The sequence below is a fragment of the Gymnogyps californianus genome, chromosome 28, assembly GCF_018139145.2.
Source record: "Gymnogyps californianus isolate 813 chromosome 28, ASM1813914v2, whole genome shotgun sequence".
Taxonomy (NCBI): Eukaryota; Metazoa; Chordata; class Aves; order Accipitriformes; family Cathartidae; genus Gymnogyps; species Gymnogyps californianus.
In genome coordinates, this window is record NC_059498.1 from 631,683 (window position 1) to 656,215 (window position 24,533).

The 24,533-nt window shown below is 53.8% G+C and overlaps 1 protein-coding gene, 1 pseudogene and 1 gene segment (V, D, J or C); 1 reads left to right on the plus strand and 2 right to left on the minus strand.

Annotated features, from left to right (window-relative positions):
• Positions 1-1,732: 1,732 nt before the first annotated feature.
• Positions 1,733-3,780, minus strand: LOC127026670 (T cell receptor alpha variable 1-1-like). The segment is given in 3 exon segments: positions 1,733-1,846; positions 2,559-2,854; positions 3,732-3,780. Coding segments are annotated over 3 exon segments (459 nt in total).
• Positions 3,781-13,461: 9,681 nt separating this feature from the next.
• LOC127026671 (uncharacterized) lies at positions 13,462-14,977 on the minus strand. The gene is made up of 2 exons (XM_050912003.1): positions 14,926-14,977; positions 13,462-14,084 (listed from the first exon to the last, which is right to left on the minus strand). Exons 1-2 carry the CDS (start codon positions 14,975-14,977, stop codon positions 13,462-13,464), a joined length of 675 nt encoding a protein of 224 aa, XP_050767960.1.
• Positions 14,978-20,241: 5,264 nt separating this feature from the next.
• On the plus strand, positions 20,242-23,741 carry LOC127026672 (olfactory receptor 6F1-like; annotated as a pseudogene).
• The last annotated feature ends 792 nt before the right edge of the window (positions 23,742-24,533 follow it).

Consider the following 24,533-nt stretch of genomic DNA (forward strand, 5'->3'; position numbering starts at 1 on the left):
AGGACAATGTATGCTTTTATTTGGTAGCCCATTATTTGGCAGACAACACTTAATCACTAAACAGAGTTTGATTATGGTATCGCTATGAGCTCCTTCTTATGGGACATTGAAAGAGGAAGAGTGTTTGGCTTGGAGAGATGTGAGGGACTGACTGAGGTGGCTCCTGTGCAACAGGCTTGGCAGAAACCTCTCTAGGCATGGCTGCTATTTTAAGAGCCCTTGGGTCCAAGGGGAAGAAGCCCTGCTGTCTCCCTGCACAGCCTCCACCTGGCCACCCAGCAGGTAGCTTGTCGTCTTTGTTGTGGGGTGCAAGGCTGCTTCCTTACCCATCCCTGTGCTCTGCTTCTCTCCCAGGTGCACCTCCGACTTTGAGACATGTCCTGCTACAACCACTGCCATTAAACCCCTCCCGTGGTGGTGACCCTGCCCGGCCCCATCCTTGGCTCCTTCCCGCAGAACACTGTTGTGGGCTCCTCCACCTCCGCTGCTGTTGGCAGCATCCTCAGCTGTGATGGACTGCCCATCACCTCTGGGTGCTGTGACCTCTCCTGCATTTCCAGCTGCTACTCTGGCAGAAGGTGCCCCCCCGCTAAAGCCGCTGGTGACAGCGAGACAAGTACCCCCAGGAACCCAGAAGTAGACCGTGGAGGGAGGATGGAGCTCCTGGCCATTCTTTTTCAGAGATTGAGCATCACCGGCTCTCCTTGTAAAGTAAGGCTGGAAGGGAGTAGCCTGAAAGCACGGCCCACGTGTGCCTTTGCCTCCTTCTGCTCTCTCCTTTCCCTCTGCCGGTCTGTTTCCCTGTGTTGTCCTTCCCTCTGTGGACACTGTCCCATGCGCTCCCTGAGCAAGCTGTTGGTCTAGGGCGATCAGAGTGGAGGCAAAAGGGGACCCTTCACCTTTCCCAGAGGAAGGGGAAGGTGGGACACTGTGCTATGGTCCCCTTTCCAGCACTGTTCCTAGAAGCTGAGGAAGGCTGCTCCAGAGCCAGTGGCCTGCCTTGCTTTGTCTCTCCCTAGAAATGCTCTCTGGAGCATGTCCTGTGGTTGGGGAGCCTGATGAGTGGTGTCCTCAAGTGAGCACCACAGCAGTAGGCCAGTGGGAGGCTGGCAGCCCCATGAGCCGCGCAGCTCTTGGGGACGGATCTTCCTCCTAGTGTGCCTGGAGTTGTGCTGGGAGGCCTCTCAGCAGAAGATGACCTTGAAGGCTAGCACAATTTCCTGTGCTGAGGGGAGAGGGAAGCAGGAGAGAGGCACAGCCGGAAGAGAGGCTGCGGCTGCTGCCTAAGTGTCCCAAGGGTGGCCAGAAGCTTTCCAAATTACTGCTTTTACCCGCAGCGGGGTTGGACAGCGTCTTCCCCCTGTGGAAGGGGACCTACTGAACTAGTGCAGGAAAGAGCTGGGCCCACTGAAACGCCTCTGCCCAAGGCCTTGCTTAAGGGTTGGTTTGGCAGCAGAGACTTGACCCCCTCTCTGACCCCGCACATCTTCAAACTCCTCACAAGCAAAGCCCAAGAGGGGAGGGAGGAAAGGCTACTGAGAGGGGAGGCAACTAGTTCAACACAGACATGTGAAGTGAAACGCTGACACACTGACACAAAATCTCCTTTTCCTCTCAGCTGCTATTTAGCGGGCGGAGGGAGGGGGGGATTGGCTTTTGAAGAGAATGCATTTACCAGCAAAGAAACCTGGGAGCAACTTCATTAGTTCAAGCTCATTTCTGTGTGCAGACCTCAGCATTTGCAGCCTGCAGGAAACTGGGCTGGTAGCAGACACAGAATCGTCTGCTGCGGCATTGCTTCTTGCATAGGAGGTGGGGGGGGCTGGTTCCAGACCCCCAGGTCTCCCTGAAGGAGATCACAAGGACCACCAGGGAGATTGTCATGCCTTCTTTGTTTCTACCAGTGGGGTGGATGAGACACCTGCTGATAGGAGGCTGAGGCTGGGGCTGTCTCCCCAGAGAGCACAGGGCAATGAGGGCCCATGGATGCCCCATGCTGGGAGCTGCCTGGGTCGAGCTTTTCTTTGTCTGTGTTTGTTTTGGGTTATGGTTAGTCATGCAGATAGGAGAAGGAAAAGGTACAGCATCTCTTTACATCAGCTGCCATGGCTGAAGTTCAAGAGGGAAATAACACAATGGAGCCAGTTTTAAGGTGTGTCCGTCTCAAGACAAGACAAACCCAGTTACTGTTGGGGAGGATGGAAGTGCCTGTGGTTATTAATAGTGGTCAAAATGAACAGCTTGTTAATAGGTAAATGCAATGGCTCATGTGCGTGCTGCTTGCACTTTACGACACAGCAGAGCTTTCCATGCAATAAGAAGACTGCGCCTTCCTTTAGTGTGGTATGGGAATATTTAAGATTGTGTCTGCATAAATTCGTGTCTGGGATGGACAGAAAACATTACATCACAGGATCTTGGCCTGCAGAGCTGTGGGTGCACAGGGCAAGCAGCGCTGCCAGGAGAGAGCTGAGGGCCCCTTCCCCCAAGCTCAGCCTTGCACAGCCACATGCCCTCCCTCCCCTGGGTTCTTGCACAGCCAAGGAGGCTCCCTGCACCAGAGTGTCTTGCACAGCACAGAGGTACAAGGCACTGTCAGAGACCTCGACTTCCTCCAGCTGCAGGAGGCTGTATTTCCCTGTGGTGTTCAGCGACGTGGTGAGACGGCCGCTCGGCTTGCGGCCAGCTGCTGCCTGAGACGAGAGCAGCTGGGGACCTTGGCCTTTCCTCTGCTGGTACCAGAGCAAGCCTTGAAAGTAGGAGGTCTGGTATGAGCAGGTTGTTTGGAAGGTGTCTCCCTGCTTCACTGTGACTTGTCCTTCTTGCTGGGTGACGGTGATCTGCCCCATGGTGCCTGCAAGAAAGGGAAGGTCAGCAGCTCTGCAGGGAAAGGCCCTGGGAAGCAAACCAGGAGTGGATGCAAAACCCAGGCAGAGAAATCTCTCTGTCCCTTGTCCTGCAGGAAAATCCTGAGGCCTGGGGACAGCCAGGGGGAGGGTAGTTTTGGGCAGGAGCTCAGAGCACTCAGCACAGTGTGGACCCTGAGGAGAGCTGTGCTGTGTCCCTGCTCCTCCTCCCTGGTCTGTGACTGCCCAGAGGACCAGGGAACAGCCTGTCATGCCTGACCTTTGTGTGCTGGGACCAGCACCCCTCCCGCAGGTTGAGGGGCCCAGGGAGCTACGGCAAAAAGATTCACCCTGCTTCCCCATCCCTGTCAACTCCGAGGGCTCCTAGGTCCTTGAGCTCATACAATGCTGAGCTGAATGTTAGAAAGAGGGAGGCCTGGCTGAGTTGACAACCAGGAGGAAACTGGAGGCCATGGCAGCCATGCAAGGAGGCCCAGCCAGGCGGCACAGTGAATGTCCCTGTGGCAGCTTTGACAGGATCTGTTACTTTGTGTTGGAAGTGGAGAAATTTGAGGCTGCAGAGACAGCTGAGATCTCCTATGCTGCCCACAGGTGGATGAGAAGAGAGAGGCAGAGAGAGATGGATTGAAGGGGAGAGAAAAGTAGGAGAAGGGGTCTGAAGCATCTGTTCCTCTCTCTTCTCTTCTCCTTTCCAACAGTAAGAGCATCTTGAGAGAACCAGTACAAAACCACAAATGTGAGGTGGCATTTCCCAGTGTTTTCCTGTAATTCAAGATAATTTCTATGCATGGACCTGATAAGGCTGGTGAGAGTTTTCTGAGGACGAGAAGAAGAAGTATGCGTTGATGAAAAGGCAGGACTTACCCAGCAGTTGCCCCAGGAAGACAGTGAGGACGAGATTTCCAAGGTGCATGCTGAGTCCGACCCGCCTGTTTGTTGAGTGAGAGAGAGTCAGAAAACCACCTCCCAGCCCCGAGATAACAGAGCTGCCGGAAACGACTCTGTTGGGGGAGCAAAGGAAGAAGCGGGGAAGAGAAATGATCTGTTCTTCCTGTGCCTGAAATGCTCCTCCTGGGTTTCTCCCTCCTCCAGCAGCAACATCTGTGGCTCCCTCAGCCAACGGCGTTCTGAACATCTGCACGACGGGGGGCCCTGTGCACCCTGTACACATGTACAGGAAGAGGAGGATCTCTGCATTTCTGCTAAGAGGAGAAATCGAGCCATAGTCCTCAACATGCAACCGTCCTTGCTGACCCCAGGGCCACAACCCTGGGAGTCTCTCCTTGCTTGATGCTTCTGTCTCTGCTCACAACATGTCCTGGGCAATGTCCAGACAGCTTCTGAATGCCTCCAAGGATGGAGACTCCACAACCTCTCTGGGCATCCTGTGCCAGTGCTTCCCCACCCTCACAGTGAAAAAGGGATTCCTGATGATCAAATAGAATCTTCTGCGATTCACTTTGTGCCCCTTGCCTCTTGTCCTCTCAGTGGACACCATGGAGAAGAGCCTGGCTCTACCTTCTTCACACCCTCTCTCTGAATATTTGTACCCACTGATGAGCTCTCCCCTGACACTTCTCTTCTCCGTACTGAGCAGTCCCAGCTCTCTCAACCTTCTTCACATGAGAGTTGCTCCAGTCTCTTCACCATCCAGAGTGGCCCTTTGCCAGACTGTCTCCAGGATGCCTGTGACATGCAGTTCCCTAGTGAAAACACCCCCCACACACACACACCCTCTGGAGTCACAAGCACACCCACAGTCAGGCATCTCTCAAATACCAGCATGGGTCCTCAGCCCTCCTCTCACAATCACCCCCACACTCTTGGACCCCTCAAACATTACCACGGCTTGGTAATATCACCCTGTGACATGTTTCTCCTTCTCCAGTTGCTGGCACCCAGAGCTTGTTGACATTCCAGTCCCTCCAGCTGCTGGCACAGAGACCTCTGTGACGAGAGGCCTCTTCTCCAGTTGCTGGCACTTAGACCTTGCCGCACACCCCGCAGTCCATCCCATTGCTGGCACCCAGGCCTACAATCCCTATGGCCATTGGTTGGTTGCCCAGTTACTGGCACCCAGATCTCTCTTTCACACCAGTCTCTCCAGTTACTGGCACTCACACGTGGGAAGTTACACAGAAGAAAGGTTAAGAAAGGATTTATTAAGAAGGCAGGGGGGACTGTAGTGGTCAGGCACAGGGCTCATCCCAACAAGTGCACTGACCAGCCCCTGCTTAGGTGCAGGTACTTCCTTTTACCCTTCCTCCTCTCTATTGCCTCCCCTTGCTCCTCCCCAATCCTCTCTTTCCCCCACCTTTGACCCTTCCCCTAAGCATTCCTTAATAAGTGTAGCCTAGTCCCGCAGGACCCTCCTCAAACATCCATAATCCTCATGTTCCTCTTCTCACTTCTTGTCACTTACAAAGCTCAGGCTGACCCACTTCAAAGCTACACCTGCAGTTTCCTAATGGCCCGTCAATTAGCAGCTGCAGAGCTCTGGTCTCCCTCCTTGTCTCCCTTATCACTTACTCAGAGATTGGTGTCATTGTGTGCTTTGTTTATCACTTTCCCTTTTACTTCTTCTTCCCTTTGAAAGGAAAAGGGACTTGATCTGATAGCCTTAGTGAACCAGCAGCTCTCACCTTCCACACGCCCTTACAGTGACCTCTGCTGAAGTTCCTCAGGTGTGTGAGTTCCTCAAGGCACTGAAAGGCTCCTGTCCCCAGAGAAAATTGGGTCTTTTGAGTCCAGGCTCTGGGGGAAAACCCCATGTTGAGCTCAGCCTTTGAAGGTTCTCCCTGCAACACCTGCAGCAACACTGTTGTAGCATTCACTTTTCAGGATGCCTGAGAAGTTACAAACATGAAGGAAAAGGGAAAGACTGGCCACATGAGCAGTTTCAGGTGTAAAGTGGGTGTAAAGAAGAATGCCAGTCACTTAAAATGTGTGGAAAGAGACAGTTTGTGACCTCATATTGCAACTTATTTATTGTTTGCCCTCCCAGATGTCCTGTGTTTCCTGCAAGACCCTCTCACAGGTCTTTGTGTAAAGCCCAGCATAAGGACAGACCTCAATTCCAAACCATAGCTTTCATACCCCATCCAGGTGGAAATGGGGCTTCTCATCCACCTACTGGTATGTCACAGAGAGACTTTTCTCCAGGTGCCTCACTCTCTTTGCCTCCTTCCCTTTCCCTCTGGCCAGGTCTCCTTTGGACATATTCCCTACCCCGTCTCTTCCAGAAAGCCTGAACTTTCTTTGTCACCTCAGAAGGCCTCACTGCCAACAGCCGCCAACATGGGCAGGAGTAGCAGGGAAAAGTCGCCCATGCTGCTGAATGTGCCAAGGGTGGAAATTGGAGCTAAGCCTGTGGGAGCTGAGGGCAGTCAGCAGAGACATGGGGACAGTGACACGGTGTATGTCTGAGGGAGATCAAATTGCTCTGATACAGAGCATACAGGAGAACGTGAAGATCAGCAAGGACAAGGTTACTGGGTGCACTTCCCAAGAGAGCTGCAGGTGGGCTCTGAACTCTTGACTGCTTCATTGGTGCCCCCCGAGAGTTTGTGCTCAGGAACTGGCTGCCATTCTGGGGGGAGAGGATTCTTTTACATGTAAACCTCATCCCTTTTGGATCGGTGGAAATGTCTCTTGGCAGCCACTACAGCCCCATATCTTATTTCCTGCATGACAATCCAGATGTCTTGACCAAAGTGTAGAAGTGGAAGAATGGAAATCCCCACACCCATGTCCTCCATCAAGAGGGAATTATGACTCATGAGGCATCTCTCAGAATGACTGAAGGCCAAAAGCTTCAGTCTCTCTTCTCCAGTGTCTTCCTTCCAGAGGTGCTGGTGGGCTTCCTCAGGCCAGGGGACATACCCATCTCCTTCCACCGCTGCATGGCCCAGCTGTACTCCTCCCAGCTGCTGGGCAGAGACCAATGCTTCCTCTGCACTCTCATCTCCTATGGCCACTGCTTGGCTATCTGCAACCCTCTGCGCTCTGGGGCCATCATGCATCAGGCTGTGTGCATCTGGCTGGTGGCAGGGACAGGACTGGCCGGTTCCCTGCCTCCTGCTCTGCATACAATACTCACCTCCCATTTGGCTTACCGTTGGCACATCTGCCCATTACCCAGGCACATCTGCCACTTCTTCGCTGTTCTGCCCGCCCTGCTGGCCATGGCTTGTGCTGGCACTTCTGCCAACAAGGACGAGATCATCTTCAGTGTTGGGGATGTGACCCTCGGCTGCTTCCTCTTCATCCTCACTTCTTACAAGTGCAGAGCCAGAACCATCCTGCAGCTCTGCTGTGCAGAAGGCAGGCACAGAGCTGGCTCAACCTGTGCTTCCCATTTCAGTGCTATGGCCTGTTTCTGTGGCCTGTGTGTCTTCATGGGAAGTGACCTCAAAAGGGTCACGAGACAGAGTGGTGGCTGTGCTTTACACCACTCTTACTCCCCTGCTGAACCCCTTGATTTACACCCTAAGAAACAAGGATGTGAAAGCTGCTGGTAGTTGTTCACATGCAATAAACAACTGGCAGGGTTGTAGTGTTCACACAGTCAGTGAAGGCATCAGCTTACACATGGGACTTATCCCATCCCAAAGCAGACGGGCATGGTAAATGGGACAAATCATCTTTCTGGAGACACTGATCCTGCAGTTGACCAATGGTGGCCTCTGAACTCCCCAGCTAGCATAAGCTCACAGCAGGGCCTGCCTACCTGGTCACGTGTGCATGGCTTGCTTCATCGTGCCATCAGAAGTGAACCCACAGCCTGTCCTACGAGAGCCTACAAGCACCTCCATCCCATGCCTAAAGCCCATATCCATGTCCACGGTACTCAGGGACAGACAGATAACAGGGAGAGGGCTTTTGTGGGGGTGAATGGGCTCAAGCTGGGCACATTACTCTCATCAGCTGCATCTCCTGCTCTCACCGAGTGCAGATGAATCTTCCCTCAGCCACACTGAACCCCTGGAAACAGGACTTGCAGAAGATGACTCTGTCAAGTCCAAGACCTGTGCGGTGGCCCTGGACAGTGTAGATAGCCTCTCTTTGGGTGTCTTGAGTCTTCTCAATTAACTCTAGATGACTAGAGGTCTAGGGGGTATGTGTGTGTGTGTGTGTGTGTTTGTGTGTTGTCTAAGCCAGTTGTTTAGTCTATCTTGAGTGTCCTTTAGTGGACTCTTCCAGCATGTGAGATGAGTTCTCTGCCCACGCTGACGTCTTTTGCACCGGAAATGCTTGGCCCTCTCATCCTGTCACACAAAAGACACCTTCACTGGGGAATGTGCCTGGCATAAAGCAGGAAATGAAAAGACAGCAATTGAGGAAGCCAAAACACAGCCATAGCATTAGCTGGGATGTTTTGCATTCAAGATGAGCTTGTCAGAAAATAATCACCTCTACAAGGGATGCCTCTGGCAGGCTGGGGCATAAAGGTCCATGATAAAAGCCAGCCCAGCTCCTCGCTCTCTCATCCACTTCTCTTGCCTCCTTCTCCTTGGCAGTCAGGTGAGTCTCAAGCCCCTTCTCCTTCTCTGCTCTCTCAAAAAGGAGGTGTCACTTCAATGGGCCTCTCAGCTGACGCTGGCTTTGTTCTGTGCCAGATCATGGGGCTGCTTGTCATGGGAGAGGGAAGTGGGCAGAAGGTTAGGCATGGAAGGAAGCTGGGACTGTACTGAGGTGGCTTCTGCACTCAGGGGCTAGGCAGTAGCTGCATAGGAGCTGGTGGCTCCTTTTGGGCCCTGGCAGGACAAGGCCAAGAAGCTCTCATACATCTCTGCACAGCCTCCATCTCCTGGCCCTGCATGTTCTTTGGCTTCCTCATGGTGTGGTGACAGGCTGCTCCTCACGCATCCCCATGTTTTTCTTCCTCCCTGCCCTCTCTCCCAGGTGCACCTCAGGCATCCAAGACATGTCCTGCTACAACCAGTGCCAGCCCTGCCAGCCCTGCGGCCCGACCCCGCTGGCCAACAGCTGCAATGAGCCCTGTGTCAGGCAGTGCCAGAACTCCACCGTCGTCATCCAGCCCTCCCCCGTGGTGGTGACCCTGCCCGGCCCCATCCTCAGCTCCTTCCCGCAGAACACCGTTGTGGGCTCCTCCACCTCCGCTGCCGTTGACAGCATCCTCAGCTGTGAGGGAGTGCCCATCACCTCTGGGTGCTGTGACCTCTCCTGCATCAGCAGCCGCTACTGTGGCAGCAGATGCCGCCCTTGCTAAAGATGCTGGCAACGGCCTCGCATAAGGACCCCCAGGAACTCAGAACATGCTGCTGGACAAAGGATCAAACCTCAGGGCATTGTTTTCAGACTAGCTGGTCATCTCTGGCTTGCCTTGCAAGGGCAAGTCTGGAAGGGGCCAACCTGGGCTCTCTGAAAACATGGCCAATGTCTTCCTTTCCTGTCTTCCACTCACCCTTTTTCTCTTTTTTCTTTGTTGTCTTCTGCTCGCGTCAAAGCCTGCTGTGAGGACCCCAGCAACGAAGCTGGAGGGACCTGCTAGCCTGTCTCCCTTTGCCGCGCAGGTCAACAGATGCCCTGTGAGAACTCTGCCACAGGAAAAGGGAAACACATTCTTGGCTGCTCCTGCTCCTCCCCACAATGGGGGCCTCCACTTGGAGTGATCCCATTTCCCTCTTTAGACTCATTAAAAATCTGCTGCAACCCTGCCTGTGTCCCTTAGGTTGTCTTTCATCTGTATACTGACTGCCGAGGGAGAAAGCCATTGCTTTGGAGGGGAATTAGGTGGGGACACAGGGGGACCCTTCATCACTCCTAGAGGCATTGGAGGTTGGGACACACTGCAAAGAGCCCTCTTTCAGGCACTGCTTCCTGAAGGTGAGGGAGACAACCCTAGTGTGTTCCCAAAGGATGGCAGAAATTGGGAATGGATAAATAGCCTTGGGGATGGCCCACAGTCCCTACTCCACCTGCCCCCGGCCTCCATCAGCCGATCTAGGGGTCAGCATGGCCAGCATGCCTGGGCATGGGCAGCAGGGACAGCTTCCCTGTGCAGCCCTATCACCCTTCAGCACAGCATCCGGCATAGTCACCTGTTGCCTACATGTGTAGGGCTGAGGTGCTCACAAGTTAGTACTGGTATCAGCTACAGCAGGCCACACGCTGGAGACCGCTGTCCCTGTGAACCCAACACCTCCTTGGGTGAAGGCAGGCCCAGCACAGTGACTGGTGCCCAAACGTGCAACACTGCTCTGTGCTGCCTTGTCTTCCTCAAGCACAGCTTTCCTGAGCCCCGGGAACCCTACAGCCCCACAAGTGCCACAACCCAACTCTGGTCTGCAAAGGTGCTGTGTGAGAACAGATGCCCTCAGCTCCACAGAGACATGGCACTGACAGTGGGATTTCATTCTGCACTCAGCAGGATCTGTGAGCTGTCCCTGAATGGCACAGGGCACGCACCAGCCCCAACCATAGGGCACACGTTGGGGTGCCTTCCCCCAGGCACCAAGCTCCTTCAGCATTCCCAGAGACCTGGGGCTGAAGTGGCCCTTGTGCTGTGCAGCACCATTGCTCCCCACACACGGGCCGGGGTCTTCCCACATCTGCAGACCCTGGGGCCCTGTGGTGTGGGGGTTTGCCTTCATGCAAACCCCACACACTGCCAGCACCACAGGACCAGGTTGGAGGACAGAGTGATTCCTGCATCGGGTGAGGATTGGGGGAACCTCTCCCCAGGCCAGGTTCTGTGGGAGGCGGTGCGGGGTCAGGTGTTTACACAGGGGCGACGAGCATCATGAACAAGCTCATCTAGACCCAATGCAACCATGGATCCTACTCTGTCTTGGCCCCTGGCCCAGGGTCTCCGTGAGAGCTCAGGCATAGCAAAGGCCTGCCCCAGCTCTGCCCCATCTGTGCCTGTGTCTGGCCTGAGCTACTGTTGTCCTCCTGGCCTGGCCAGCCTCCTAGATAGTCCACGGCAGTTGCTGGATCGAGCCTTCACTTCGTCCTTTCTTGAGTCTGGCCTTGGCCTGAGCCCCAGTGCCAGCCTTGACCCTGCGACTGAGACCTCCTTCACATCTGTTGCCTAGATTACGGCAATAATCAATAGATGCTTCTGGGATAGAATTATCTCCTATCTAAAATAGAAGTCTGAGATGGACCAGCTCTCTTGTTTATTCTCAGCAGAGCCCTACACCAGGGAAACATTTCTAGGTGCTTAGCCGAGCAACTGGCTCCCTAGAGCCCATGTTTCTCCAAGGCCAGTGAGCGTGGTGATGAATACGCGGCCATATAACCAGCCTGGAGAGCACCGGCTAGCACTTTTCTTGGCACATCAGAACCACACAGAGTTTTTTGACTCATGTGGTTACCCTCCAAGCAGTGCTCTCTTTCCTGAAAGCATCATGGCCTTTTTAAATCACAATGCTACGGATATCGCTTTCCAGAGGAAGCAACTGCAGCATCCCCCCTCCACGGCCTGTACATACCACTATGTCTTTTTCCTACATCACCATAGCAAGGGATTACCTTTTGAACAGATTTCAAAACTGTATTCTAACAATCTAGTACAAAATGATCAGATGCTGATGCATTTTGGAAAATATGAAGATGAAGCTTTCCTCAAAGCTTTCCTTTTAAAGGTCCCTTCCAACCTAAACCATCCTATGATTCCATGATTCTATGAATATTTTAGTTTCAACAGTAAACTTTATTTCCCCTCTTTTCTGATCGCTCTGCTTCTCGTGGGACAAGTACTTTTGAAGAGCAGCCGTACACCCCTTAGCTTTCTCGTAGGCCACCAAACCTGGTTGCTGGGGAATGTTCCTCACGTCAGCACCCAAAGACTAGACTGTATCAGCCCTCATGTCTTCCCCGGCTAATGGCAGCACCCATAGCTGCTCCAGCTAATTGGCAGGCACCAGATACATTTTTTCCACATAGTCCATCCCTGCTTCACCAAAAGCCCTGTAAAGGAGCAGAAGAGCAAAACTTAAGTCCTCCACAAATTTGAGAGAGTGCTATTTCCAGAGCACTTCCTGATACAGCGGTTGCCAGCAACTGTAACACCACAGAATACTCTCAGGCATAACAGACAGCAAGCGGTTGGCATTCGTCAGTCAGCAAGCAGTTGCAAGTGAGCCGGCTGCGCAGCATCAGAGCAGGTGACAGGGAGATAGACAGGATTTTCTCTGGCAGCTTGAAGAGCCCCAGACCCCAGTTGCAGTGGAGAAGCAGGAAGTCTCTCCCCCTAGTATTAAGGTAAGTGCAATCTCTGGGCGAGGTGAAAAAGTAAGGAAAGAAAAGGAAAAGGAAAAGGAAAAGGAAAAGGAAAAGGAAAAGGAATTTCACTTGAAGGGACCTACAACTATCATCTAGTCTAACTGCCTGACCACTTCAGGGCTGACCAAAAGATAAAGCATGTTATTAAGGGCACTGTCAAAATGCCTCTTAAACATTGACAGGCACGCGTCATTGATCACCTCTCCAGGAAGCCTGTGCCGGTGTTTGACCACTCTCTCAGTAAAGAAATGCTTCCTAATGTCAAATTTGAACCTCCTCTGACACAGCTTTGAACTGTTCCCACGCTTCCTGTCTCTGCATATCAAGGAGAAGAGATCAGCACCTCCCTCTCCACTTCCCCTCCTCAGGAAGCTGTAAAGAGCAGTGAGGTCACCCCTCAGCCTCCTTTTCTCCAGACTAGACAAACCCAAAGTCCTCAGCCGCTCCTCATAGGACATGCCTTCCAGCCCTTTCACCAGCTTTGTTGCCCTCCTCTGGACACATTCAGGTACCTTAACATCCTTTTTAAATTGTGGGGCCCAGCATTGCACACAGTACTCAAGGTGAGGCCGCACCAACACTAAATACAGCGGGATAAGCACCTCTCTTGACCGGCTGGTTGTACTGTGTTTGATGCACCCCAGGATGCCCTTTGCCCTCTTGGCTGCCAGGGCACACTGCTGACTCCTCTTGAGCCTGCTGTCAACCAGCACCTCCAGATCCCTTTCCGCAGGGCTGCTCTCCCAGTTTATACCTGTGTCCGGTGTGACTCCATCCCAGGGGCAGAATCTGGCACTGGGTCTTATTACATTTCATGCCACTAATGATTGCCCAGTGCTCCAATTTATCTAGATCCCTCTGCAAGGCCTCTTGTCCCTCGAGGGAGTCAACAGCACCTCCCAGTTTGGTATCATCAGCAAGCTAAGCTATGATGAGACACCCACTAAGCTGAGCATCTCTCTGGAGCATTTGAGATCAGTTTTTCCATGACACCATGAAATCCTTGTGCCACGTCCTCATGTGAAAGATCTCCAGCTGTCACTTTGCCTTCATGAAAGGCAAAAAGAGCTGAGCATCCTTGGCGAGAGGAGGACAGAGGCAAGAGGAGAACCAGCCTGACATGGGCGGGATGGGAATCTGTGCCCTCTGTGATGCATTTCTGAGACAATGCTGGCAGGCCTTTACAGACAGGCCAGAGAACGCCACGTTACCCAGCGCACTCTGAGCCCCTTCTGGGGAAGCAAGAGAGCCTTGTGGGAACCGCCCTGCTCCCCTCCCTGCCTTGCACAGACCGTCTCACTCTCCCTCTGTAGCACTGACCAAGCGTGGCTCGGTGCTGCCTTCAGGAGCACAGATCCACAGCAGCCATGAATGAGAAGAGGGGCTGAGCCCAGGCATTGACCCCAAGGGGGACCTGGTGATGCCGCTGCCACGGTTGATGCTGAAGCCGGTGGCGGTGGCGGTGGCGGTGCCGGTCGATGCGGGAACAGCCCCGGGGCTCAGCGCCGGGCGGGGCTGGGCGGGGCCGGGCGGGGCCGGGCGGGGCGAGGCGGGCGGAGCGGCAGCGCCCCCTGGCGGGCCCGCCCGGGGCTGTCCCCCCGCCCCCGACACACACGCCCGGCCCCGCCCGCCGCGGTTCCTGCCCGGCCGCAGCCCCGGCTCCTCTCCCCGTGTCTCCCAGGGCGCAGTAATACACCGCCGCGTCCCCGCGCCGGGGCCGGGCGAGCCACAGGGCGCTGGACCGGCGGTCTGCCGCCACCGACAGCCGCCCCGCAGGGTCCCGCAGCTCTTTGGACCCTTTAGTGCCGCTCACGAGGAATGCGGGGCCTCGGCCCGGGAGCTGACGGTACCAGAGGATGAAGTCTCTGGTCTGTATGTTGGGGTGTGAGCAGCTGATGCTGATGCCGGTGCCCTCGGTGGTCTCTGCCGACGGCTCCTGCTGCACCTGGGCTCTGCCCACTGCCACTGCCGAAAAAGAAGAAGGAAAGGGCAGAGATCACCAAAGATCACCCAGCTCTGATGGCTCTTTTCCCAGAGAAACAGTCAGGAACAGTGGCAGTGAGACAGAGCCAGACTGGAACGGCTGGAGACATGTGCCAACAGGGATGGAGAGTGATCCCGGTGTAGATGTGTGGAGTGAGGGGAGAAGTCTGGGACGGAATTTGAAATTGATGTGTGCAGATATACAATGAAAGTCAGGTGCATGGATGGATGGATGGAGAGAGGAAGAGGACACAGGAGAGTTGAGTGTGTTACAGTGAAGGATGGAGGGCTGAATTCAGAACACGAATAAATGCTGGATGCACACTGGGATGAGTGGGTGTATGGTGCGGTGCAGGAAGGCAAACTTGTGCCTACAGATACAAAGGAAACAGAGGGAGAGCTGAGAGAGGGGTGTCAGAGTAAAAAGAGGGGTTAAGGATGCTAGATGCCTGGAGAGATGGGTGAAAAGATGGTTGAGTGGATGGATGACGAGAGGAAGAGTAGACAGGGAGAGGGGTGGTTAGAGTGAAGGAGAGAGGGCTACAGTCAGGGCAATAAGAACTGCTGAACGCACGGGGGAAGGAGAGGGTGCATGGAAAAGCAGGCGTGCATGGAAGTGGGCTCGCACTGACAGAGATGGTAGAGAAAGGGGGGGAACAAGAAGAGAGGACTCAGAGGGTTTGGAAAGGGGACGAGGGATAGCGAGAGGCGGGGAGGGGGAAAGACACGCTGAAGAAGGAGAGGGAAGAGGTGGCGGTGGGCTCCCTGGGGAACACCCCGGGCACAGCCCCGGCCCCCATCCACCGCCGCCAGCCCCACGCACCCAGGAGCACCGCGGCCAGCCCCGCCAGCCCTGCACCCCGGCACCGCCGCATCCCGCCGCTTCGCCGCCCGCGCCTCGCTGCCCCGCGCCAGCCCCGGCTCTCTGCTCCGGCCGCGCCGCCTCCTCTCCGTCTCCTCTCCTCTCCTCTCCTCCCCTCTCCTCCCCTCCCCTCCCCTCTCCCTCTCCCTCTCCCTCTCCCTCTCCTCTCCCTCTCCTCTCCGCCGCTGCCAGCTCCGCCCCGGGGCTGAGCCCTGCGCCGCCGCCGCTCGGGGTCTCGCCCGGGCTGAGAGTGCTCAGGGGCTCTGCACGGGCACAAGTTTGTCTCCTGGGAATTGGACTTCCCCGTCCTCCAGCAAGGCCACCCCAGCAAGAAGAAGCATGTACAGCACCAGGGGCAGCCTGGGACAGCAGCAGGGCCCTCACCCAGGAGATGGACCAGCTGCCCAGAGCTGTCTGCGAGCTCAGGGGCTGGGAACAGCAGCCACGGATTCCCTGCGAATGGCAGAGAGGAGGCTGAGAGCCTCCCTTCAGCGGCCTCTCTGCAGTCCCAGCACGATGCCTAAAAGCTGTGGTGTGGCAGAAGGAGTGTGAGGACAAGGGTGCCCATGGGCATGCAGGGGTCAGGGAGGGCAAGGTGGGAGTTACACAGTCAGAACATAGGTGAGAAGGGACCTCCAGAGGTCACCTAGATTAATGCCCCATTCCCGTTAGATCAGGTTGCTCAAGGTCACATTCAGTCCAGCCTTGAACACCTCCCAGGATGGAGGTTGCACAACGTCCCTGGGAAACCCATTCCAGTTCTTGTTATTTCTTCTAGCCTATTGCTTAATCAGAACTCCCCATGTTCTATCTCCTGGGCACTTCCAGAGACTAGGTCCACCTTCTCTGTCTCCTCTGAACAAGTAGTTGTAGAAAGCAAGAAGGTCTCCCCTGAGCCTTCTGTTCTCCAAGATGGACAGGCCCACTTCTCCCAGCCTCTCCTCACATGTCAGGTTTGCCAGGCCCTTATCCACCTTGGTGGTCTTTGTTGGACTTGCTTCAGTATGTTGATATCCTTCTAAGATCAGGGCACCCCAGCCTGGATGCAGTACTCCAGATGTGGCCTCACAAGGGCCAGAGGGGCAGGGTCACCTTTCTGGACCTGCTGGCAACACTTTGACGAACACAGCTCAGGATGCAGTTGAACTTCCTTGCTGCAAAGGCACGCTTGCTGTCTCATGTTCAGCTGGGCATCTCCTAAAACCCCACATCCTTTTCTGTGGGTCTGCTTCCTAGGCAGCCAGACCCCAGCCTGCATGACTGCATGGGCCGGTTTGTGCATCAGATGTAAAAACTTGCCCTTGCTCTTTTGGTCTTCATGAGCTTCCAGTCAGCCCATTTCTCCAGCCTGTCCAGGTCCTTTGAACAGGAGCCATGTCCGACAGTTACGGCCCCTTCCACAGACTTGCTGGGAGTTCCCCACTGCCCACTACTCAAGGCGTTCATGAAAACACTACATGGTATTGGTGTTACTACTGATCCCTACTACTAGACCCCACTAATAAGTGTCGGTCAGCTGGGCTTTGCACCAAGGTCACAACTCTCTGAGCCTGGTAGTCCAGACAATTTTCCACCCACCTTAGCACTGAACCCATTTGTCACTAATTTGGTCATAAAGGAAGTATGAGAGAGGCTGTCAAAGGTCTTGCTAAATTCTAGGTACACACCTCCCCTGGCCTTCCCTCCTCCACAGTGCCTGTAACCTCATGAGAAAGCAAAGAGGTTGGCCCTCGGCACCACTAGAGCCTCAGCTCCAAAGTGGATCCATGGAGAGGGGAATCAGCCCTGGCTGAGCTCTCCCAGCAGAGCTCCCTGGCACTGGTCTCGCTAAGGTCACTAACGGGAAGGGGTAAAGCCCTCGGCTGCACTGCCTGCAAGTTGGACCTGACCTCAGGCTGAGAGACATTGAGGCAGGGAGATGGGCTTAGAAAATTTACCCACTGTGCACAGCCCTTGTCAGAAAGAGGGTCAGAGCTGGACATGACTGTGGGAGAGCAGCAGGCTTTGGGGAATGCGGTCTCACATCCAATGTCTCTTCCCTCCCAGAAGCAGTTGCTGGGCACTCAGGCTGAGATGCCAATGCAGGGCATGAAGATCCTTGGGGGCTCAAGTCCAAAGCAGTCAGCAGCTCTTTGGCTTTCCTGGAGGGGCAGGAAAAGGAGGGCTCAGGAGGCAGGGGCTGCATTTCAGTGCCTCTTCCCTGGACAGATCTCTAGCAGGCTGGTGCCATCACCACTCAGCTGCACTCAGGCTCCTTCTGACCCTGGGAACCTGCTGCTCTGCAGTCCTCATAAACAGAGCAGTGGAGAGTGTCCCTGCCATGAGCAGCACATTGCCTCGTGATGAGGGACACACAAGGACACACACACACACAGGCTCATGCACACCAGCATGGAAGTATACGCAAATTTGTGCTCCCATGTGCATCCACACAAACCCAGCTGCTTACAGATACACGCAAGAAAAGAACACGCATAGGAACACAACGAACCATGGACTCTGCTGAGGACCCCTGGGGACTGGGCGGTGTTAGGCAGGATGGGGTCAAAACCTAGCAGCACAACACATACCCGTGGTGAGGCAACAACAAGGGACCATCGGGGTGAGCTGAGGAGGGAGGGAAAGACAAGGACATGGCACGTCCTCATGCACAGGAGCCCATGGCATCCAGCTGAGGATTGCTGGAGCTTCTTCCCGAGAATGACACTTCAAACAGCCCCAGCAGAGTGACCCAGGGTAACGCCACTTGCCTGCTCTGGACCCGTCCAGCACATGAGCTGAGTCTTGTGCCAGCACTGCTGCATTCCTGCCCGAGAAATCCTGGGGCCTTTCATCCCAATGCTCACAAGAAGCCTTCACTGGGGCATGGGCATGGCCCAAACCTGGAAATGAAAAAGCAGCAGTGCAGGAAACCAAAGCACAGCCCATAGCATTAGCTGTGATGGTTTGCATTCAAGATGAGCTTGTCAGAAAATTGTTACCTCTGCAAAGGGTGCCTCTGGTCCTGCGGTGATGAAGGGCAGGTATAAAAGGCAGCCCAAGTCCCTGCTCTCTCGTCCACTTCTCTTGCCTCCTTCTCCTTGGGAAGCAGGTGAGTCTGAGGCCCCTTCTCCTCCTCTTCCAAAGGGAGATCTTGACTTGATGGACCTCTCAGGTGATATTGGCTCTGGCTTGTGCTGGGGTTTAACTTCTTGACATGACAGAGGGAAGCGGGGAGAAGGTCTGCTTAGAGAAAAGCTGGGATGTGACTTTTGTGATTAGGAGAGAGCCTCCCTGGCCAGGCTGCTCTTCATAGGCTGATGAAAACTGTGTGCCTCCTGGCCGAGCCTCCAGCTCCCCACCCAGTAGTGGTCTTGGCTCCTTTGGCACAGGGTAATCAGGCTGCTCCTCACTCACCCTTGTGCTCTGCTTCCTCCCTGTTTCTCTCTTCCAGGGGCACCTCCACCCTTAGAGACATGTCCTGCTACAACCAGTGCCTGCCCTGCCAGCCCTGCGGCATGACCCCGCTGGCCAACAGCTGCAATGAGCCCTGTGTCAGGCAGTGCCAGAACTCCACTGTCGTCATCCAGCCCTCTCCCGTGGTGGTGACCCTGCCCGGCCCCATCCTCAGCTCCTTCCCGCAGAACACCGTTGTGGGGTCTTCCACCTCCGCTGCTGTTGGCAGCATCCTCAGCTGTGAGGGAGTGCCCATCACCTCTGGGTGCTGTGACCTCCCTGGCATTTCCAGCCGCTACTGTGGCAGAAAGTGTCTCCTCTGATAAAGGTGCTGGCAACGGCCCCACAGAGAAACCTTGAGGAACTCAGAACATGGTGCTGGGTAGAGCATCAAGATTTTTCAGTGTTGTTTTCAGGATAGCTGACTGACCATGTCTTTCTCTCCCTCTTCTTTGTTTGCTTCAGTTCCCCCTGGCAACAAGGTTCCCCCAAGACCAGCCTGGTGGGGACCATCTGTCTCCTCTCCCTCTACGGGGCAGGCAGACGGACGTCATGCAGGAACTTCTCCATGGGCAAGGACTGCAGACTCTCGGCTGCCTCTGGGGATTCCTGCACTGTTGTCCTGCACTTGGAGTGACTTTCTTTCCTTCTTTTAACTCTTTAAAGTTCTGCTGCATTCAAGCCTGGCCTCATGTGGTCCTTCCCTCTGTGGACACTCCCCAGGCTGCCAAAGGAGAAGGGTGTTGCTCTGGGGTGCAAGGGAGGTGAGGGCACAAGGAGACCCTTCTCCATTCACAGAGGAATGGGAGGTTGGGACACCCTGCAGTGGCTCCTCTTTTGGGCACCATCCCTTGGAGCTGAGGAAGTCATCCCTGCTGCTCTGCCGCCAGTGACCATCAGGCCTTGCCTTGCTGTGTCTCTGCCCACAAATGCCCAGAAAGGCAGGAGGCCCTGAGGGGTCAGCAGCCCCATGAGCTCTTGGTGAAGGGTGTTCCTCTTGCTATGGCTGGAGCTGTGCTGGGGTGGCAGGAGGTGGGTCTGGGGCTCTGGAAGATGCTTTGCTTTGCAGAATGGCAAGAGTGGTAATGCAGGGAACAGCCTGCGGTCTATTGCTGAGGGAGATCAAGTTGCTCTGATACAGAGTATGCAGGGGAATGTGTGCACCCATGAGGGTATGTCAAGGGTCCTGCTAAAACCAAGGTACACCCCAGCCAGTGCCCCTCCCCTTCCCCACAGTGCCAGTCACCTCCTCACAGAAGGCAATGAGGTTGCTCAGGCATGATTTGCCCTCAGCAAACCCATGTGAGCTGCTCCCAATCCCCTTCTTGCCTTTCATGAGTTTAGGAATGGCTTCTGAGAGTATTTGCTCCATCTTCCTTCCAGAGGCTGAGCAGGGACTGTCCAATCAGCTCCTTGAATACCCTTGGATGCATCCCATGTGATCCCATGAACTTGTGTATGTCCAAATGGTCGTAAGAGCTCCTTACTTCTTTCTTCTTCTGCTGGGGGTGCTGCTTCATCCCCAGAGAGTCTGCAGGGAGGCTCAGGGATGTGGTAGGCCTGAGGAGAAGCCATACCAGTAAAAACTGAGGAGAAATAGGCATCGAGTACATCGGCCTTTTCCCTCTCATTTGTCACCAGGTCCCCATCCTCACTGAGCAGTAAGCCCACATCTCCTTAGCCTTCCAAGCACCTCCATCCCATGGCGAAACACCATATCCATGTCCAAGGTACTCGAGGACAGATGGGTAGCAGGGAGAAAGCTTTTGTTTGGGTGAATGGGCTCAAGCTGGGCACCTTACTCTCATGAGCTGCATCTCCCCATCACACAAAGTGCAGATCATGTCTCACCTCAACCACATTGAAGCTTTGGACACAAGACTTGCAGAAGATGACTCTGTCAAGTCCAACACCTGTGCAGTGGCCCTGGACAGTGTAGACAGCCTTTCTTTGGGTGTGAGTCTTCTCAACTAACTCTAGATGCCTAGAGGTCAAGACGTGTATGTGTGTGTGTTGTCCAAGCCAGCTGTCTAGTCTATCTTGAGTGCCAACAGAAGAAAAGTAGGTGCTTGTAAGGCATGGATTGCCTGATCTGTATGAGACAGGGTGAACTGAGGTTTGACAGTGCCTATTTCTCTCTGCTGATGACCAGTGGAACAAAGATGAGGAGCTCACCTGGAGACAACTGCTCTGGAGGCAATTTCCCCCTACTCATGTCTTGTCTGACTTTGCACTTAGATCTTTACTTAGATCTTCACTTCAATGAAGACTGAAGACTTGGGCCTTAACTGTGGTTAGAGGCTCGGAAATGAGGTAGGTGAACCCCTTCCCTTACTCTCTCTGTATTCATGTGTCCATAGTTGCCTTTAGTTATCTCCCACCCTGGAGGTTTCAAGACCACGTTAGTATCCAGCACTGAATACTTGACATTTCCAGTCTCTTGGGACATGACTATTTCAGACATCTCCTGCATGTCAGCAACTGGCCATGCTTTAGAGAGCTGTGTGGCTGTTCCTTACTTGGCCTGTGTGAAGAGAGAGCATTACCCATCTCCAACAAGCCCACGAGATCCCCCCGAGATCAAACTCCCTGTGGCGCACAGAGGGAAAACAGAAAACCGTCTCCTCAGTGTGGCCAGTTTGAGCTTCAGTGTGTTAATGAGGTGGGTGTGGGGATGTTCTTATGCTAACAATGCTGGTGACACTCTGATGTATGCTCTCACTATATGGAGCTAAACTGGAGAGAGTTTACACTGTGTGTGTGCACACAAGGCCCCCCTGTGTGGAAGCAGAGTGGTGGCTGTGAGGGGGCAAGAAAATCGGGAGCACAAGCTGTCAATGCTTACTAGGTGGATGGAGAGGAAACAACGGCAGGCAGTTGCGTACAGCTGGAAGTGAGTCGGCAAGGTGAGAGCTGTTCATCCACACTCCTCCTGACGTCACTGCATCCAGAGCTCCTCCAATAAATCAACCCCTTTCCAGTGTTCTCCCTCAGCCAATCAGACCATGGCTTCATGGCTTCGTCTGGAGGATGGTGCATGAAGAGATGTCGTTTGGATCATTTCCATTGGCTGAGCTGGTGAGTGAAGCCGGCCCAAGACCTCTAGCATAGACTTCCAATGCTTTGCACGTTTAAGGAGAGCCAGATTAAGTGGGATTTCTCTGCTCTTTAGCCACATGAGATTTCTGGCATGTGAATTCCTAAGGAGGAAGAAAGGAGAGAAAGGGATCCTTCAGATGGTGGTTCAGCTCCATCTGTCTTAGATACCCACCTGAGGATGAGATCGGTTCTCCCCTAGAGAACTGATCAAGAATCCTCCCTTGTCTCCAGGGAGGGCATAGATGAAACCCCTTGGTTCACCTGGCTTCTCAGCAGAGCTACCTGGGAGGGGACTCAGCTCAGAGAATTTTGCCTTTGACCACTGAGACATGGATATCTCTGCCCAAGTTGAGATGTCCGACTTATTCATCTAAGCTGCTCGCTAGACTCCTGCCTTAGTCCTCAGAGACAACCTGGCACTTCCAGAGGGCTTTTAGCCATGTATGTGAGGCAAGATGAGCCATGTCTCTTTCCCAGTGCCTTTTCTCTGTCCAAAGAAGGGGGGTAAGCTGGGGAGCTGAGATAAGAGTATTTCATCATACATCTTTCCACTTGGTCAGCAGAAGTCCCTCCCCTGACTCTGAGATGGCAAAATTACAAAGAGGTGAGTCTTACCCCTAGTAGCTAGGCTGAGAAGCAGACATCAGTGGAGGTAATGGAGGTATTTGCAAAAGTTTCCTGTGCTGAGACTTGGAAGAAAGCAAATATGCAAGACCACAAGTCCTTGAGTACTGACTGTCATGCTAGCCTGCTGCCCTGTGCTGCTGCCCCAGTATTCTGCAGCTCAGCTGGAAACCCCTGTGATCAACCAAAGAGGTGACAAAATCTCTTCCAGTGCCATGTTGTCATGAGAGTGTTCTGTTCCCTCAGTCTCATTTGCAGAGATTGCAACTCAGGATTTCCTGCCTTGAAGAGTGCAGGTATGTTATTCCCCTCCTCTGCAACAGCCTTTCACGTAGCTGGAGCCCCTCAGCCTGCCATCCACAGTTTCCTAAATGGGATTTTCATCTCAGGGAAGCAATTGCTTTCACCATGTTCTAAAGGAGAGGCCTGCGCTTGATCCGATAAATAATTCTCCATGTTCATTTGATGGTGTAGGCCTGACCTTCAGGGTCAGATCTAGTTGTCCAAACGTGTTTCTGCAGCACAGGATTTCCCTGACCATTTTAACTTAGGTTTTGATGCTGTTTTCCCGTGCTCTGCACCAACTGCTTTTCAGGGACGATGGCTTTCTTTCACTACTAGTAGCGTCTGAAGGACCAGCACAGGCATGCAAACTCTCACAGAAACGTTCCTGTCTTTGCAGATGGACCTCAACACTTGGGGGCACATGGCAAATGGGACAGGTGTGGAAGAATTCATCCTTCTTGGCTTTCCAGGCGCGTGGCATTCCGAGGTCTCCCTTGTGATGGTATTTGCACTGACATACTCCCTGACATAATACATCCATCATAGCCCTCGTGTGGATGAACAGCAGCCTCCATACCCCAATGTACTTTTTCCTCTGTAATCTCTCCATTCTGGAGATCTGCTACACGGTGGGCATTGTTCCCAAAGCCTTAGGAGTCATGCTGGGGACTAGCCGGACCATCTCCTTCAGTGTCTGCATCCTCCAGTTGTTCTTTCTTCTCCCCCTAGGCTCCACTGAGTGTTTTCTCCTGTCTGTCATGGCCTATGACCGCTCCTCAGCCATATGCTACCCCTTGAGATACAGCTCCCTCATGAACAGCGTCCTGTCCTCTCAGCTGGTGCTCAGCTCCTGGCTGGGAGGCTTTCTGGCCATCTCACTGCTGGCCTTTCTGACATCCAGGCTGACGTTCTGTGGGCCAGATGTCATCAATCATTTCCTCTGCGATATAGATTCCTGCCTTGCCCTCTCCTGCAGTGACACGTGGCCTGTGGAGCTAGTGACCTTCCTTGTCTCCATAATTGCTGTGGTGGCCTCCTGTGTGGTCACCCTCATCTCCTATGTGTACATCACCTCTTCCATGCTGAGACTCCAGTCAGCCCATGGCCAGAAAAAGGACTTTTCCATTTGCTCTGCCCATCTCAGTGTCGTCACGATCTGGTATGACTCCACCGTGTTCCTGTATGTCAAGCCGTCAGCCGAGAACTCCCTGGATCTGAACAAACGCGTGATTACCTTTCACACAGTTGTAACTCCTTTGCTGAACCCCTTCATTTACACACTCAGGAACAAGGAAGTGAAGCAAGCTCTGGGGCGGGCTTTCCAGAAAAAGTGAAGTGGCTTTTCAAAGGGCCTCAGTGGGAGCAAACAGATTCATCCCCTCCCTCCCATGACTTCTACCCTGCGCAAGTTCCTCACCAAAGTGTAAGCGCACCTGGGCATCACAGGTAGTGAGAAGCCACCAGTTCCCCAGTGAGCTCATCTCACTCACAGCCATCTTAGGCTGGCCTGAGCCTCCATTCTAACAGTCCCACCTCCCTCTGTTCACTCCTGGGTAAACTCAGAATGCTTCACAGTGCTGTAAAGACCAGCGCTTGGAAAGGGTCCCAAACCCCACCCAGAAACAGTTCTCCGACAGAACACTGGAGGAGTGGTCCTCCCCCAGGTTTGTATTCCAGTTTGCTAAGAAGTGCTCCATTTTGTCAGGGATTCATCTGAATCCCCTAAAGAAGTCCCAGCAGCTGGCTCATTGCTTTAGGAAATGGGCATGTATTTCTCCGTTTAGTCTGACATTTTCTGGATGCATCTATGCCCCGTTCTTGCGGCTGTTTCACAGAATCATGCTATGGTTCCAGATAAAATTTGGTAATGTCTGGGATCTCTACCTCTAGCCATTATTCCTAGCATAAGACAGCCAACAAAATTTACACTCCCCTTCCTTCCCTCTATCCAGTATCTGAACGTACTTTTAAATTTTTACTTAAAAATATGCAAATTGCTCTGCTTCATGCGAGATGCATCAGGGCATTTCCACATCTAAAACCCCACATCAGTTCTTAACAGTCCATCATTCCACCCATTTTGGGCCTTGTCGTGGAAACACTTTAATGTGGTGATTGGCAAAGCC